This window comes from Engystomops pustulosus, chromosome 1, assembly GCF_040894005.1.
Source record: "Engystomops pustulosus chromosome 1, aEngPut4.maternal, whole genome shotgun sequence".
NCBI lineage: Eukaryota > Metazoa > Chordata > Amphibia > Anura > Leptodactylidae > Engystomops > Engystomops pustulosus.
This window is the reverse complement of record NC_092411.1, coordinates 71,341,915-71,361,237: the sequence shown is the minus strand read 5'-3', so window position 1 is coordinate 71,361,237 and position 19,323 is coordinate 71,341,915. Positions and strand designations below refer to the sequence as shown.

At 39.8% G+C, this 19,323-nt stretch overlaps 2 protein-coding genes across 3 annotated transcripts in view; one reads left to right on the top strand and one right to left on the bottom strand.

Annotated features, from left to right (window-relative positions):
* Positions 1–6,397: 6,397 nt before the first annotated feature.
* Positions 6,398–16,239, bottom strand: BRI3BP (BRI3 binding protein). The gene is made up of 3 exons (XM_072144363.1): positions 15,786–16,239; positions 11,805–11,907; positions 6,398–11,261 (listed from the first exon to the last, which is right to left on the bottom strand). Exons 1-3 carry the CDS (start codon positions 15,960–15,962, stop codon positions 10,843–10,845), a joined length of 699 nt encoding a protein of 232 aa, XP_072000464.1. The 5' UTR covers positions 15,963–16,239; the 3' UTR covers positions 6,398–10,842.
* Positions 16,240–19,110: 2,871 nt separating this feature from the next.
* The window catches only part of DHX37 (DEAH-box helicase 37), a 31,358-nt gene continuing 31,145 nt past the window's right edge, over positions 19,111–19,323 (top strand). The window contains exon 1 of one of the 2 annotated variants that reach the window (XM_072144362.1): positions 19,111–19,257. The gene's annotated coding sequence lies outside the window, so the exon portion shown is untranslated. Of the gene's footprint in view, positions 19,264–19,323 lie in introns of both variants that reach the window. The other variant, XM_072144361.1, reaches the window with a different exon arrangement.

Here is a 19,323-nt window from a genome sequence, read left to right as displayed (position 1 = left end):
CACCGATAAATTCTTTGAGGGGTCTAGTTTCCGTAATGATATCATTTATTGGGGGTTTCTATTGCACTGGCACCTCACGGGCCCTGCCAACATGACATGGCACTCTAAATCCAAACGTGTGAAAACGGAGCTGGAAAATCAAAATTTCACTCCTTCCGTTCTCATCCCTTCTGTGTGCCCAGCCTGTAAATTATTGGCACATGTGTGGTATTGCCGTACTCGGGACAACCCGCAGAATGATTTTTGGGGTGTTTGTCTGAAGTGGCATGGGTTGGGCACAGTATATGAGGCACTAAAATGACATTTTTGAGATAAAAACGCAATTTTTACTCTGCACCATTTACTTTGCATTCAATTTTGACCAGCGTGTCGGGGGTTAAAATGCTCACCACAACCACCGATAAATTCTTTGAGGGGTCTAGTTTCCGTAATGGTATCATTTATTGGGGGTTTCTATTGCACTGGCACCTCACGGGCTCTGCCAACATGACATGGCACTCCAAATCCAATCGTGTGAAAACGGAGCTGGAAAATCAAAATTTCACTCCTTCCGTTCTCATCCCTTCTGTGTGCCCAGCCTGTAAATTATTGGCACATGTGTGGTATTGCCGTACTCGGGACAACCCGCAGAATGATTTTTTGGGTGTTTGTCTGAAGTGGCATGGGTTGGGCACAGTATATGAGGCACTAAAATGACATTTTTGAGATAAAAACGCAATTTTTACTCTGCACCATTTACTTTGCATTCAATTTTGACCAGCGTGTCGGGGGTTAAAATGCTCACCACAACCACCGATAAATTCTTTGAGGGGTCTAGTTTCCGTAATGGTATCATTTATTGGGGGGTTTCTATTGCACTGGCACCTCACGGGCCCTGCCAACATGACATGGCACTCCAAATCCAAACGTGTGAAAACGGAGCTGGAAAATCAAAATTTCACTCCTTCCATTCTCATCCCTTCTGTGTGCCCAGCCTGTAAATTATTGGCACATGTGTGGTATTGCCGTACTCGGGACAACCCGCAGAATGATTTTTGGGGTGTTTGTCTGAAGTGGCATGGGTTGGGCACAGTATATGAGGCACTAAAATGACATTTTTGAGATAAAAACGCAATTTTTACTCTGCACCATTTACTTTGCATAAAATTTTGACCAGCATGTCGGGGGTTAAAATGCTCACCACAACCACCGATAAATTCTTTGAGGGGTCTAGTTTCCGAAATGGTGACATTTTGGGGGGTTTTCTATTGTACTTTTACTTCAGGGGCTCTTCAATTACACTGTGGCACCACAAAATATTTGCAGCCAAATTGGCTTTCCAAATTCCCAGTATCGCTAACTCTGTTCTGGACATCGCTGTGCGGGGAAACAGCAGCTGACATCCACATGTCTGGTATCGCCGTACTCGGAAGAAGCAGGGCAAGAAATTAGGAATATATATTTACCTCAAATTCCTTCTGAATGTATCCATTTTAGGGCTAAATTGGAAAGATTGAAATCCAAAATTGAAATTTCAAAATTTCCACTCCATTTTCATATGCTTCCGGAAAAATAATTAAAGGGTTAACAGACTTCTTAAATGCTGATTTGAATAGGTTGAGATGTTAGGTTCATAAAATGGTGTTACTTGTGGGGGTATATAGTACATAAGCCTTTATAGGGCACTTCCAAACTGAATTGATCACCAAAAAGTTCGCATTTTTCAAATTTCAAGAAAATCTGAGAAGTTGCTACTAAAACTTCAAACCTTCTCACATCCATAAAAAAAATGGAAACTTAAAACAAATAATGGATATAAAAAGAAGACCAATGGCAAAAGGTTTCTATCAAAAAAAATTTGTGGTATCACTTTTTGTCTAAAAAGTATAACATTTGAAACTTTGAAAATAGTCATTTTTTTCAAATTTTTCCTAAATTTTTGAATTTTTACCCCCCAAAAAAGGAACGGATCACCGAAATGACACTACTAACATAAACTACAATGTCTCACGAGAAAACAATCTCAAAATCACAGAGATATCTTAAAGCGTTGAAAAGTTATTACCACAGGAAGAGACACTGGTCAAATTTCAAAAAAAAGTTGCGAGCCTTAACCTGCAAACAGGCTGCGTCCTTAAGGGGTTAAATAATAATAAAAATCATTTTTTGGGTTTTTTTTTTCTCTTTCAGTTTATTTTTTGTTTTATTATATTATTCCCTGCCCTGGTTGGAGGGATTTGTGTTGAAGATAGTAGGGAGGTCTTTCTTGGAATATTATTATTGGGGGTCTCCATGCTGGGGGAAGTGCCCTCTAATATTGATTGATATGGAAATAGGGTAATGTTATAATTAAATTTAAGAAGTATTGTACAGTAAGAAGGAAGACAACAAGCGGATGGATATTTATGATTTATTCCTTACATGCTTCTTGTAAAATCTTTGTACTCATGTTGTAATGATAGGCGTTTTACTAAATAAAGCAGAAAAAAAAAGGGAAAAACATCTCTCAGAAAATGGCGACATATAGGCAAATGAAGTTTCCTTAACAAATGTTATTTGCTAAAGTAGTAAAACATAAGAAAACCTGTCTTCTTAATCGTATTAACCTACAGAATAGTTTTATCTTGTTTATTATACTCTATGCTGAACTGTGTAAAAGTTCAAAACAGCTGTTTTATTCTGTTTTGCTGCAGGAAAGAGTTAATAAATTTGAATTGTCATGTTATTTTTTATAAAAATGAACCCATTGGAAAATACAAAGTCTCACTGCAAAAAACAAGCCTTCATATGCCCATGTCGTACAAAAAAAATAAAAAGTGATCTCCTTTGGAAAGACAAAAGAAAGGGTTGTGTACTAAACGCCATTTTAGGCCATGTCCTTAAGGTGTTAAAAGGTAAGGAGGAAAATTGATGTTGAATAATACAAATGTTAACAAAAGAAAACAATTCTATAGATATTAAAACGTGAACTTCAAGCTCAGAGGACATCAGCGTCAGATCACGCCATCTGTCATTGAGCCTAAAAGGTTTTAATAGGAGGTGACCAAGGAGAACACCATTGCCAAAAACAAATCATAAAAAAGCTATTCTAGAAATTGCAGAGCTACTCGGTGACAAGCCACAAAGCTTTTGGGAAAATGTCCTATGAACAGATTAGGCAAGATTGGCAAGGCACATCTATTCACATTATATATATTGAAAAGAACACTGTCCCTACTGTGAAACATGGAGGAGGCTCTGTTATGTTCTACTTTGCTGCATCTGGAACAGGGTGTCTTGAAGCTGTGCAGGGTATAATGTAATTTCAAGACTATCTAGAAACACTTGAGAGAAATGTGCTGCTTGGTCTTGGGTCTTCCACCAGGATAATGACCCAAAACACACTACTAAAAACACCCTAGAATGGCTAAGAGCAAAACTTTAGACTTCTGAAGTGGCTTCTATGTGTCCTGACCTAAATCTTATAGGGCATCTTTGGAAGGAGCTGAAACACGCCGTCTGGAAAAGGTACCCTTCAAATCCCAGACAACTGGAGCAGCTCATGAGGAGTGACCCAAAATACCTGTTGAGAGGTGCAGAAGTCTCATTGACAGTTGCAGAAATCATTTGATTGCAGCGATTGCCTCAAAAGGTGGTGCAACAAAATATTAAGGTAAGGGACCATCATTTCTATCCAACCCTGTCAAGCAATGTCTGCTTTTCATTTGTGCATAGAAATTTTATTGTTACTTTTGTCCGACTAAAGTTACTTCTGTGACCATTGTGGGATTTTCTTTCATTAAATGAGGGGTACCAATAATTTTATGCACATGTGTATTTGGGCTGCCCCAGTCATAGAACAGGTCAATTTCTTGCAGTCTTTTTTGATGGTCATCCACATGTAAGCGGACCAGACAAAATCGATGAAACATAGGCTGACAAAGGACCACACATATATTCATATCGTATTAAAGACATAATGAAACCATTACTATAGAAGCGGTTAGGACAAGAAAATACTCATACCCACAACAAATGAGCTAGTCACTCATTACACCTTATAAAATTATTTCTAGACGATTCAGGAGTAGTGCGAGTGCCGAGAGGAGACTGTCCCTTGATATATTTTTTGCTGTGTCAGGAGAAAAGGCTAAGCCTGAAAAACTTGTTGGTATACAACATTTAACATGTGTGACCATAACTAAATAAGAAGATTTACTTTAAGCTTTTTTCACACTATTTACTAATAGCATATCTTTATTGTAAAGTTTCCTACTACAGCAAATCGATAACAAATGAAAAGAATTCCATTTAAAAATATATTTTCATAATGCAGCAATAAATCTAGGATTACCAAGAAACACAAAAGCTAACATCATATAGATCTGTAAAGAAATGTAGAAAGAGAACACGGTTTTATATAATGTGCATGCGGACAACTGCCAATACTTTATCAAATACTCAGAGGCCATAAGTGTCACTACACACACAATTATTGTATTCAGCAGCCATGGCTGCAACTTACAGTATCCATGTAGTACAATATAGTGAGATTAACCAGTAGTACAAGTACCAAATCACCATGGGTAGTCTTTAATAAGCAGCTGACCACATAGGATGCTTTCAATGTGAACACTGGAGAGCAGAAACAGGGGGTTCAGAAAAAGGATCTGATACTTGAAGCATTACCCTTGTCCTAGGTGGTGTTTTTTGTTGTGGACCATCTCCAAGCAAGTGAATGTTATCGGAAAAGGTTTCCTGAGGAAGGAGGAAAATTCTATTTGACCCTTTCAGCTAGGTGATCAATGATCTACTTTCTTTTGGGAATAGTGTTCCAGTGTAGGTCTCAGAGAGTCAGCTGCATGTACACAATTTTCCTCCCATAAACTGCTCATGTAACTAAGGCATAAAACTTTGTGCATTGTCCTACACTTATGGACTGCAGTACAGTACAAGTAAATCTTACACTACAGTTTTCTTTGCTGGTAGAACTACATGGCATTCATGCATTGTTTGGACCCGTATAAAAAGATATAACCATAAATGGAATCTGAATCCTTTCTTCAGTAGTAAGGAGAAATCTAAATTATACAACAACTTAAATTTGCTGGTAAACACAAACTCGCCTTTTTTAAAGATATTTTAAGTATTTATATTTGGTTTCAAATATTGTATCCATTGGAGTGGGTATGAGCTGCCACTAGTGGGTTGGTTAAAGTTTTATAAGTAACCTACTTTTAAATATATACCCCTCCGCTACCATCAGAACAAGATCTGTTACGTTAATCATATATGTATATAATATATAGACACTTTTGGCAAGATGTGTGCATGTAAACTTCTACTGTATGTCCATCAATACACAAGTAAAACAATCCTGTTAAAGGCCAAGTAAGTAAAAAAAAAAAGTCCAGAATGGTAAAACACTTCATTTACAAAGCTGAATCAAGAAAATACCAGCTAGTCACTACATGCTAGTATCCTGCAGACATTGAGAATCCAATGCTTGCTTCTGATCATGAAAACCCTTAAAGGAGTTATAGTACCCCTTTGTAGTTTTTGCTAATGTATTATATCTAAGGTTTAACAAACAAATAAAACCCCACACAGGTCCAGTGTTCCCTCTACAGTGACTACTTTGGTCTTTCTTTACTAATGGTAGTATTTTTTAATGGTGGTCACAGTGCTGTAGTATTTCATCCTATAGGTTTCTCTTTTATAAATTCTCTCTTGCAAAGCCTCAAAGGGGGTTATCCTCACTTCCATAGGAATCACAGTGCCCTAGCACCACATGACCTGAAAATAAGCAAAGATAATACTACTGCTAGTTAGAAACATTAAAATAATTTGTCTGATGGCTGAACTGTAGCACCAACACTAAATGACTCAGGGATTCCTTATATCATACTTCTCTGTGATGCATGGGCTCCAGTTCACTGCACTGTTTGATCCGTGGGATCTGACCTGCACAGGTTTCTGCTTCCGTGGGCCGAGCACATTCGAGTATTAGAGACTCAGAAAACCATTTTAGCATATGGAGACAATGTAGTGATCTTACACCCAGATAGCTATAAATATTAAAACATTACAGGTAAAAACTGAAATGACATTGTATATGATTTCCTATAGAAAATACACATACTGACAAGCTTATATTCCTAACACTTACAGGCAAAGACACAATCTGGTGTAGTGCAAAACTCCAAAAAGAACAGCAACAAAATAATGCAGTCTGTGCCCCCAATATATACTTCTAGTAATCAGTGCAAAATATTTTCTATAGTGCAGAGTTGTACTTCCTATCAGATTTCTACTACCATATATGACCCATAGCAAAGGTTACATACAATTTATATGATGCATCACATTTAACAGCAAAGGGCCAAAAATGGCCAAAGCAGCAGAAGAATAGAGAAGTTGGTTTTAAACAACCAGGAAACCAAATCTTATTATAGATAGGTATGATTAATGGTGTTTTTCTAAAATACCCATTTGTAAATTTTTACAGCCGTCGCGCAGGAGTGGAAATGAGGACATTGAATTTGTAAAACAACCAGACTTTCCATATTGCATTGAGAATGTCCCCAACAGTCTTCTAGAAAATGGCCGCTCATCCCATCTCTAACCCTGGTGCCAAAACGTTTCTGCCACTGATTGGCTGAGTGGTCATTACCTGCTGGGAGAGAGCAGGAAGTTGGAATCTGCCAGGGACCCACGAAATGTCAATCATTGGATTATCATGGATTTCTCGATACAGTGCATAGTATTGGACACCAAGTTATAACAGTAGCAGCCTTGTCATATTTCTGACCATTTCAGGAGAGCTACTTATTCCAATGCTCCTACGGATCAGTAAAATACATACACCCAGGAGGAACAGCACAATACAGCATAAATTAATGGGGAAAGTATGTATTAACTAAAGTTCTATTCACACAGCATGTGCAAGATTTTTGCAATTCCTGCGCTACCGGCTTGATGCCCAGCACGTGATTTGAAAAGAGCCAGTGATGTCACTGACTCACGGGGTAGTGCCAGCCACCCTGGAGGGTGAATAAGTTATATTATGGCGGAGCCTTGTGGTGCTCTGCAGAGCACCGCAGGCCAATTTGCATTGGCTATAAACTTCTTTTTCTCAGCAATGCGGCCATGAAAAGCTATAGGAAAAGAAGCTCGCTACACGTGGGGACAGGATGGGGAGGCAAGTAAAAATATCAGATGGTAGATGTCCTTTAAAGTTTTTATACCAAGAATGCGTGTGTGAACAATTACTATGCCTTTAAAAGAAACAGTAACTTGTACTACAATGCTTGTTCACCCCCCCCCCCTCCCAATCAGTAATAAATCATGGATTAACCACTTCATAGAAACTTTTTGACTATACATTTTAGAGCCAATGGCCAAGCCAGTCTTCTGGGAGTAAAATAATGGGGGTAATTTATCATACCATGCATAACAATTTAATGGTATACATAGCATGAAAACAAAAAGCTTGGCCAAAGCTGACAATTTTGCGCCTACAAAATGTGGGAGGAATAGGAAGGTGCTTAGTGGATGCCTTTAATTGACAGATCTGCTTTAACTTGTCCCTGGACCTAAACCATCAGCTTTATTTACAATGTAAGCAATTTTACTTTTCTATCCATATATATTATACCAACAAATCACCTTTTTTGCATGCAGGTGGCTAAGGGGGAAATATACAATAATAGAAAAACTAGCAGCAAAAAGAAGCATACAGGGGAGGAAGGAACATTGAGCCTCACATTTTAATTCTGCTGGTATACCATTTACACAGCAAAGGAATGTAACGCAACCAGAAACAATTTTAGCAATTGTTTTTTTTTAATTTTTGATTCCACTTTTCATTATATAAACATCTGTAATCCTCTGTTTATGAAATAAATGTATATACTTTTCTACATGTTGGTGCCAATCTGTCCGATTTTTATTTTTTTTTGCTTCGACCTAGAAAACTATGAGGACTTGATACAAAATGTATTTAGAAAAAAACTTTTCATTATGCTGAACTTTTTATTATTGCTGAAAGTGCACATCCCCTTTTATGCATCTGGATGCGTTACATTCCTTTGCTGTGTTAATAGCTCAAATAAGGTAGCCCCCACCATTTGAGTATCAGGACACTTGTGGGCTACGGTTATACCAATTTGGGAGCACAATTTTCTCTTTTTTATACATTGCTTTCATAGATTTCTAGATCTCTGCTTGTCGTCATTCACTAGGAAGATACATTGTTTACTTCCTGTGGACCAGTTGTTGACCACAGGAAATAAACAAATGAGGGACAGCAAGCAAACATCTAGAAAGCTAAGAATTCATACAGAAAGTATTTTGGAAAATTGAATTACTTATTACAAATAGTATCAAGTATTTGCTGAGTGGAAAACTCCTTTAAAAAAAAGTATGGTTTCTTATTTCCACAGCTGACCTCTGGCCTGGGAAAGTTAGACGTATAAAATTAATTTCACAGCCACTAACAATGTCTAGAAAGAAGTATAATGAAAACAAACAAACTGAACGTAGCACAAAACGCAAACACATATACAACACCACCCATAATGATTGTACCAATAAGATACATAAAAACTATGCATAATGAAAGGATCTCCTATTATGCCCTCAGTTCAGAGCCATATAAACTAGCACAAACATACTACAGTGTTAGCTATAATAGAAAGGCTATTTGTATCATTTAAGTACAAAACATAACTGCTCATCACAAAAAAAAAAAATAAACAATAGATAATATAAAAAGGTTCACAAAAGTAACATACTGCAAACAACTTATTTATTGCTGCTTGTCAAACCCTGAGAAAGATCTCAGCAGCAACGGGCGTGGGGACATTCAGCTGCAATTTTTTAGCAAGTAAAATTTGGAAACTAAATTTCAATCCACCCCCTACAACTGAAGACAACACATAATAAAAACAATACAGTATAAACGCGTCTAATAAATCCAGCTATTCTAAAAAGTGTAGCACAACATAAACCACAGCAGTTACAGCACATAGATTTGTCTGTATAGTTCTATTCTACCCATGTAATTCACAGAACTGTGTACTCAGCAATAGCAGAAAAAGATATAAAAACACATTACTTCCTATTTAAAAATATTAATTTGTGAACACTATATTTATCTAGAAAGCACATTTGAAATCCATTACAGATTAGACATATTGATTATTAGAGCAGATGCAAGACTTTTAGGCAGTGAGTTGCTTTAAGGGATGCACAGTAACACTTTATTACGATACATCATTTGTATCTACTTCTTCAATTTTACCAGAAGGTAAAAGAAAAGTGTTCTCAGGATCACTGAGAAAACAATATTTGGGTCAGTGCACATTTACATTACAGTGATCCAATCTCCCTTCCAAAGACAGATTCCGCCAGAGTTCCATAGCTATTTCCTTGCAAAGGGCCATTACTTATAGATCCCATTAACTTGATTGAGTTGTTGAGTTTACTTTCTATAAGTATTCCTTTTGCAAATTAATTGCAAATATAACAAATTTTAATTTTAAAAAAGGAAAGTTAGAACAAAAAAAGTATTGCTGGAAATACTAGGTACTAAAAAAGGAGCACAAAAATTTTGGAGCAGTTTCTGATGTAAACTGGCATAAAAAAAACCTTAATGAACTTATTATACAGAATTGATGGCACAATTCAAGTTTGCCTAGTCCGAGGACGAATAACACCAAAATGCTTGAAAAATATGAGTCATATGTGACAACAGTAATATCATGAATATGACTCCCTTGATAAAGCGCGACAGCGAAACACGTGTCGGGGCCTCATCCTTTGGTATGGTATTTGCTTGGCACTTTGTGAGCTGTACTCATGTGCTCCTCTGTGTGGTCCACACACCACATTACTTCTTTCATGCTTTGTTTATATTGTGTCTTGTAAAAAATTTATATTGCATTGGACATATATGACTCATATTTTTCAAGCATTTTGGTGTTATTTATCTAAGCCGATGGCAATCCGGCACATGCTAATCTACCGTTTTTCTTTTTGTAATTCGTCCGAGGAAGAGTTCAAACCAGCATTTAGCAGGCTCTGTTACAGCCCATGTCGTCTTTTCTTCTATTTATAACAAATGTGTAAAGGAACATAACGAAAGGGCTATTAAAATATATGGGGAATAGAATGTGAATGGATGACCTTCCGCTCACCTTCTTTTACTCTCTCCTTAAACAGAGAGCGGATAGAAAACCCAGGTGCATCTGTGAACTGGGCCCAACCTTGTGCATTTTAGTTTTCCTCCCAGGTTGTACCATTTTCTACATGTCCAGGTTAACTTATGGCTCTTCCAATAAAGTACAAGTCACTTGACATGTAGCAATGATTTGGGCATGACGAAATTACAGTGCCCCAACTTTTAGAGTTCCTATATGGATGCAATAACTCATTGTTCTCATTTAAACTGGTTATTACAAGTTTGGGCAGAAAGGGGAATATGAATTCAGATTATTTGCTTAAGTTTTAAGGGTCTTTTGTTTGTTGCTACAGAATAGTAACTCAACAGTATTTTAGCAAAGGTGCCTACACAAGTGTAAGGTACACTTGAAGGCTACAATTCAGTTAAGCAAGGTAGACAAATGTTCAATTTTACAATTTCTTGAAGTTTTTGGTAATAAAGGCATCAAAAAAAAAAAAAAAAAAAAGGGATAGGTTTGTAAAACCTGAACATTTAAAGTTGGCAAAATACTTTTTGGCCTATTGCATTTACATAACATTATTATTTATCTACTACACAGAATTCTGACTACATTAGAGATACACATTACACATCCGATTTAGAAACAAGAGTGCTTTATGTGCTAGAGGAGCTGGTGTCATCTACCAAACACTTGAGGATTACTGGTCATTGGCTCTATCCAGACTTTCTATGACCCTTGTAAGACGGATATTTAGTAGCCTGATCTGATTGTCTAAGTGATCGATCTTGTCTTCCAGGTTGTTGTTGTTATTCCTCCTCCAGTAAACTCCAACTGGCCCCGTCATAAAGTAGATGGCGACAACAAAACAAAGAGGCAGCATGGCGTGCTCCGGTTCTCCTTCGTATTTCTGGAGGATATAAATGCAGGAGAGTGCAAAGAGGCACACCCTCACCAGCCAGAAAAAACGTCCAAAGATAACGTGTAAGATATAGAAGAAAAATCCTAAGAAGAGAGAGGCAAACCAATAGGCCAAGAGAACTGCCACCACTAGCAACAGGACCCGAGTGGGGTTATTGGCAACTGAAGCTGGACTGAAGTAGTGAGTGAGATTTGATGCTGAAAAACAAACAAAAAAAAGTACAATTAACACTTTCTTTAAAGGTCAATTTTCAGAAAATCCAATTTTTTTTTCTCTTATTTTATGCTAGCCTTGACCAGCTCTTTATGCCTGTCCTGGCCCCATTACAATTTCTGGAAGATCCGTCTAAAATTGAAGTTTTGCTGCAAAATGCTTTCTACAAAATATAATTAAAGTCCTAAGGATGCCACCTTTCCCCTAACCTGCTCACCACCCATTCCTAGTAAGGTGGGTTCCCTGAATCCACACTACTGCCCGAGGTTCATTTATCATGATGGTCTACATCTAATCCTGTACAGAACCAGTATAGAATATCATTATTGTCAGCAGGGCTATTCACATGCAGGTTCTTAATTCTGATAAGAAATATGCTCTTGTACACAACTCAGATTTTTCCAAACAAGCTTCTGTCATATTAGGTGAAGTCTTAATTTAGAAATGTCTGTTACCTCTCTGCACCCCCTTATCTAGAATATGTCATCGGTGCCTGTAAGAAGACAAGCTATAAATAACCTACTCACCATCTATCCCAAGAACATCCAGAAGCTCCGTCCATATTCTCCATAAAGTGTCCACCAACACATCCACTCCATATACAAACCTTTCAGTCAGTCGTGAAAAGAACTAAGGAACAAAAGCAACAAGGAATTTTGATGACTAAAATTTAATATAGCTACAAATGGACACAAAATTACTATACTTATTTTGTTCTACCAACCATGTTTAACAATAAGTGACTGGGGAGGTGGAACTCACCTTCAGTACTGTTGTGGCTTGAGCACAGAACTGCATTACAGAAAACTATTGTGCCTCCTATAACACTACATGCTCTGTATATCTGTGCCTTCACTATGTGCTTAAGTGCGAGGGACCACCCACTTGGTTAATTACTGCTATTGGTGCAGAATACAACAGAATTGATAACATATTATACTATTATGTGGAGGGCATTACAGATCCTTTTTACACAGAGTGCATACTCCTCTTACTGCTACCAACCAGTATTCTAACCACAAAATGTGGCTACAGGTAACCGGACAATCCAATACAAATGGAAGACAAGGAAACAAATGGCAGGTCATACACATGGAGGGAGGAAAAAAAACGCTTGGCCTTCTCCACGCTCATGCACCGTTTCATCCACTAATCAGAAGAGTGCCTAAAAAGCCTTGAAGGGAAATGGTCATCAGGGACTTCTTTTTCTCCAGAAACCCATTATAGCTTCATTGCAAATATGCCTTTCTGCCTTCTCTAAGCATTTGCATTACAATATAACTGTGTGTATTAACTTACCTGGCTTCCTGACAGAATCCTCTGTGTAGTCCTAGGGGTTGGGCTTTGGTTTGAATGCATTTCAAAAAAACAACATGTGACTTGTATGTGCCACTGACTCCTCAGCTGTCAGACCCCATCCTTGTGCTCCCATTCAGCTCCTCTCCCCTACTCATTCACAAAGGTCAAAGCCTAGTGAGCTGACATCAGTGGGTGAGGGAGGAACTGTACAGCAACACAAAGAGCTCAGCAGTCTGCAGCACAGACAAGTCACATGTTTTTTGAAATGCATACAAACCAAAGCCCAACCCCTAAGACTACAAAGGGGACTCTGTTAGGGTGCAAGGCAAGTTATAACACACAATTATATTGTAATTATATCGTAGAGAAAGCAGAAAGGCAAATTTTGCTATACAGTTGTAATGGGCTTCTGTAATCGGTATTTAGTGGAAATGGGGTCCCTGGTGACAGGTTCCCTTCAATAAATGTGGGCATTTTAAACGGTTTCCTCCACAAACATTTTGATAAATCTGCCCCTCTGTGTAGCAGTAAAAAAAAGTTAGGATTGGTAGCAAAGATTAAAAAAATTGCTTTAGATCTAAAATGGCATGGTCAATAAGGGGTTAGTTACATTATTGTAAAAGCAGGAACTAGGCATCACCTTTAAGTATTTCCTGTGAAATGTGGTTTATATTGTAGAAATGTCTACAACTGCCCCATACACAAGGCTTGCAGAAACCTATACATATGCTGCCATATTCATATGAATTTATTTCTAGACACAGCAATTTCTGTAACAAATATGCTGAGGGTGATGGAACCTATAGGACAGTGGTGGCGAACCTATGGCACTGGTGACAGAGGTGGCACTCAGAGCACTCTCTGTGGGCACCCAGGCAATCATCCCAGACAGGACTCAAAACCTCCTCCTGCAGTCCCTGGCCAGTGCTGTTTTAAAGCTGCATATCCTTAGCTGCCTGGGACTACAGGAGGAGCAAGGAGGTGTAGACAGGGCTGTTATTGGAGCTCCTGCACTGGGCCCTGCAGTTATTCCCGTTCAGGGGACCCTGGAAGGAAGCTACAATGATAATCTGAATTACTCCTCTTTCTTTTAACTGTATTAGTGTCCTCAGGACACGGATACAATTAATAGCCATGACTAAACAGGTAGCAACATGTTACTGCTTTAATTGCCGTGTTGGCACTTTGCATTTAAATAAGTGGGTTTGGTTGTAGTTTGGGCACTCGGTCACTAAAATTTTCGCCATCGCTGCTATAGGATATCCTAAAAAGTTTAGGTACTATCAAAGAAACATGAGCCTTTTCGATGAGCCATGAAGGAGAGCGTGAGATAATGCTCGAAACACGAAGGTGATTTTTTTTCTTCCAATTTGTGTGCATTTACCAAGCTTAACATGTGTGGTTATTTTACCAAAATAAATAAAATGGATTGAAGTATTTTAAAACAAGAGCTGGATTGTATCTTCTGATTATTTCTCGCATGATCATTTTGACAATATCCAATCGTGGTGCTGCTCTATAATTCAAGCAAAAAAACTAAAACGGAAAAAAAAAAAAAAAAAAAAAAAAACACCAGGAGAACGGGCACACTTCTTTCAATTACTCCTTATCTGTATGTCTTCGCAACCGGTTTTGGCTCAAAATAACGTCTGAAAAACAAAACCTGATTATATAATGCAAGTGTGAACTGGGCAAAAATCCTAGTAGAATACTAGGAGTTGTACCAACTTGCCTTTACTGGCATCACTCCACAATCATATCTGAGTATGCCAGCACAATCCATTTAACATTAGTTATTTCACCTACTACCAGAGCGTCATGTCAGGCTGTAGATTTACATGGCAGATATTGTGGTCAGCTGCACCATTAGCTAACTAAAGTGGTTTTCCGGCCTAAGGGCCCATTTGATCCTGTACAAAGCCTTGTATTAACCCTTTGTTGCTCCTCAATGCATTTGTAACTACATTTACAATTTATAAAATGAATATTATCAAGGTAGCAGATCGCTCGTATTTACACCTTAAATGTGGTTTTAATGATTTTAAACTTTCAAGAAAAAGTAAACTGTTCAGTGTGTCAATCTATGCTCTCGTGGTGAGGTATTCTTCAAAATTCTCCACACGAAGAACACATTTAAAAAAAAACAAAAATAAACACACCTTGCAACACAAATAACGATTGCCCCGTGTGCGTTTATTGCACTGTGCATCATAGACCTCTACGGGGGCCTTGATAGGTCTGCAAATTGTATAATCAGTTGCCATATGGTTGTGTACAGGATATGTTCATCAATGCATTTGAGGACATGACAGGACCACAAAGCTCAGTGCAGACAAGGTGCTTGGGCTGGACTCTAAGTCAGTGGTCCCCAACCTTTTTTTTTGCCAGGGACTGGCTGTAAACATAGATTTTCTCCAGGGACTGGTGGGTGGGGGGATACAGGCTGGTATCAGTTTCATAGCCAAAAATGTATGTTTGCATGCCCCACCATAACCCCTTGAGTGTTTAGCTTATATTGTCCCATTTCCCGAAGTACCCCCCCACACTTATATTGTCCCCTTACCTGCAGTCTGCCCCCTCCTGTGTCCCCATTCCTGCATCATGCCTTCCTCCCATGTCCCCTTTCCTTTAGCTGTCCCCACCTTCCCGCAGCAGACTTCTCTTCCGCATTAATGCATGGTTCTATTGTCGTTAGACACAATGTGATGACATAATGACGCTCGCCGGCAATAGGGCAGTGGAAATTAAGTAAAGAAAGAAAACTGCTGCAGGGGAACAGGGAAGGTGAGTATTTTTTTTTTTTTGTTTTTACAGAGGTCGGCTGCGTTCCAGAACCAGGCGTACCCGGCCTGGTCTCGGGCCACGGACCAGTGGTTGGGGGAACACTGCTGACATGTGACATTTTTTAAAGGGGTGCTGACATGTGATTATGCGGTGGTCACCAACTATCCTTGTATACAAGGGTGCAGCAATGATGCCGATCACTGGCCTCAGTGATCTCTTGTACCGTGATTGGTGGAGCGGGTACTCAGTAGGTAAGTAGCCATCCTTGTAAGTCATTTCCTCCCTTTCAGTGACAAGTTTAGTGCAGCAGTGACTCTTGTATTACATCAATGTGATGCTGTAGTCAGCCCTATGGATGGATGGAGGGGGATGAGGAGCGATATCACCTTGTACAGGTATAGAGCCGGGAGCGGGACGTGTCTCACCTTCTGCACGGCTCTCACGTTCTCCTCGCCGAAGGTGCCGCTCATGGTCTGGTAGAAGCCGGTGGCCGCCTTGCGGAAGGAGTTGTTCTGCTTGTCATGGCCCCGGTTCCTCGTAGCCTGGGCCCCGAGCAGGAGCAGGGTGAGGAGCCAGGGCAGCCGGGAGCACACGAGAGCCATGTCCCAGCAGTGACGGGCGGATGGCAGGAGAGGAGACGTCTGCTACAATACAATGTATGAGCCCTCGCTCCTGCCTTCCGTCTCCTCCCCGCACCGGAAGATCGGCCCCTTCCTACAGTGGTGTAGTCATAGCTGTGCCGGGGCTCCTTCTTGTAGCTGCTTCCTGATGATCATGGAGCAGGCTCAACATCTCCCATACAAGATTATAGGAAAGATGCCTCTGGATGTCTGCAGTCACACACAGGCCCTCTAATCATATGTATCCTATCCAGAGCTGTGGATGATGAAAAGCAGTCCTCCATGTGGACAGTGCCATGAGGCGCCTCATCATCAATGCTCCACTTCCTACACAAGTGAATAATATGGTGGATAAACAAAATGAGGGTCACTTACTGGGGTTTCCACTTCGCTGGCATCTCTTAAAGGGGTTTTCCAAAAATCTAGAATGCGCCTTAGGGGGGGGGGGGGGTATAAATTTTGGGTAGATTTATCAGAAATTCCTGAAAGTTAACCATCAGTGCATTGGACTGGAGGAGGGATGAGGGCTGGCGCCCTAACAGGGCTAATACGCAATGTGAATGCAGCCTTAAATATCTATTTCTGCAGGAAGTCACTTCTCCCTGAATACAGAATAAGGCTACATTCACACTGCTGATATACGTCCCCCATAGACGGCAATGGGCGTACGTGCGGCACTGTACCGCTCCTTATCCCGCATACGGTGCCGTGTGCCATTTATCCCTATGGAGGAGGGTGGGGGTGAGCAGCGCTCACCTCCTCCTCCTCTACCCGCACGCTGCCATGTGCCCACCGTGCTACGGTACGGCAGACAATGGCAGCGTGCATGTAGCCTAACTTGTCACCCCCAGACGAAGGCTCAATAGTGCCGAAACGCATGTCGGGGAAGCAGCCATCCCCGGACATTGGATTCCACCACAATTCACACTGGTAAGGTACTGGTAGCTTGTATGTGTTCTCCCACTACCCCTTATGGCACATGTTTTTTGCTGTGCAATGTAATTACCATTTGGTTACCCTATCTTGTGGATTATGTTGTTCTAATTGTCTACCAGTCCTCCTTTACTTTATTTACTATACATTCTCCTCATATGTCCCGGCATGACTGCTTTTTTTGTCTGTACACCATCTTCTATACCCTCTAACATCTTCATGTGTTTTAACTTGGTTGATGCATTGTAATACGTATTTATGTTAATAAAGATTTTCATACTTTTCAATCCTTATTGGATGTCACAGTTTTGCCTCATTTTTTTCTCCCTCTTTGAGAGCGCGTTCACACGTTGCGTTTTGGTCGCGTTTTCATTGCGTTTGAAACGCATATACAACAGCTGATGAGAGGTGATTTGCCTAATTACATTACAGTTTATGTTTGTAAACGCAATGTTAACATTGTGTTTACGATGCGCTTTGTAAACGGAAATGTTAACAGGGATGTAATTAGGCAAATCACCCCTCCTCAGCTGTTGTATATGCATTTCAAACGCAATGAAATCATTGTGATCCCGTCACTGTCCAGATAACAGTTTGGTGGCAGTTTGCGGATCTAAGGCCGAGGACACACATAGCGTTCAGGTTGCGTTTTCCATTGCGTTGTTTGTATCTTTGCTTCATTTCTTTTCAAATGGGATTCAAGATTTTGTATGGTTACTTTGCACTTTATCCACTGAGCTTTCTAAGGTTTGAGTTTGGGAGGTACATTTTTCATAGCATTTTTTGAAAATGGCTGCATTTCTGGACTCTTTGCTCGTGCAGTCACACGAACAAACAGCAGGGAGAGCAAGAATTCCAAGCAAGTTACCAAATAACAAAAACCCACTACATTTGTACAAATACCAAGAGACACAGATACAGTATATTCAATTGAAGTACATCAAGCATTATGTTTTGAAAATGCAAACACAACCAGACAACAAAAAATGCATGTGTTTTTTCAATGCATACAGAAACACAACTTGAACAGCACGTTTCACCAGCTTAAATCCTCATGACAGGTTCTCTTTAGGTTTTCCTGCACAGTTCTGGATCCGTGGAATATTTTCTTTACAGAATTGCTGAAATAAATGTGGTTTCACCGCTACTCATGAACTCGCTGCTAAATATTTCCACCAGAAATATTGCATCATCTACTGAAGATTGCCAAATCACTATGGTAGGAATCCATGTGTAATGTAGACAAGTTCCCACTGTGAATCCATTTGTATTAGGCCCACTGACACTGCAGTTTGTCCTGCAGACAGGGAGTCATATTTCTTTATGATGCAAGGACTCCCTTGGGATTGGAACAGTACACAAGTCAGTTTCAATGGGCTCTGCAAATTCGTGTACGGCCAAATCAATGTTCATACACTATGAGGGTGCATTCTCAAGTTCAGTTCAGTGTAAGTGTTAACCAGGCTGCCAAACCCGCTGTTTTGCATTTAACCCCTTTTTCTGTATGGAGAGATGCATTTAACCATTTGTGGGGGTGTATGAAGAAAACTCATAGTCTGAGCACTCTCCATACACTCTCCGTGTCAGCTGTGGAATATAGCTGACAACCGCCTGCTACTGCTGTGGTCGTTGCTGGATTTAATCATCAACATGTTAGGTATCGCAGGATCCCAAAATGCTGTTCTTTTAAAATATAAAGAAGATTATTCACGACCCTCAACACCATAACTGATAATAGCGCCCAAGTGTCCATTTTTCAATCCATTAATATTTGAATAAAAAATTATCAAACAGTTCTATAGGTCCCAAATGGATATAGATTAAATGAGCAGCATGTACTGCAAAGAATGACACCTTGCATAGGTCCGTACACCAAAGTGTAAAAAGTTATTGGCCTCAGATTGCAAATGTTGTTTTTTGTACGAAAGATTAAAGTTTTTTTTAAAAAAAAATCTACTAAAACCTATACAAATTTGGTATCCCTGTGATCTTATTGACCCCAAGAATTAATAAGAAATGTCATTTGAGACGCAGGGGGGGGGGTCCGTGCATAAATACGTTTGCTTTTCCCCTGTAAGTCCGGTAAATGCAGTCAGTCACAGCTTTCCTTCATGTATTAGGATACGCTGGTGTAGAATACAGATTATAAACAATGTAAGTACATTCACTTGGTAGTCACATCCCGCATTCTACAGCCTGATGCTCCCGGAACGCAAAGCACGTCGTCCTCGGTTGCAGGCGAGCAGTGGCTTCCATGGACCGCTGACGTCACTTCCTTTTCCGGGGCCGGCAGCTCCATGTGAGTTACATGCCAGTACTGAGTACATCGTCGCAAGGCTTGCTCGTGAGTGTGAGTTTCACTTGTGTATCATGAATACCGTGTACACCGGCGGGCTGCGGTGCTGTCGCT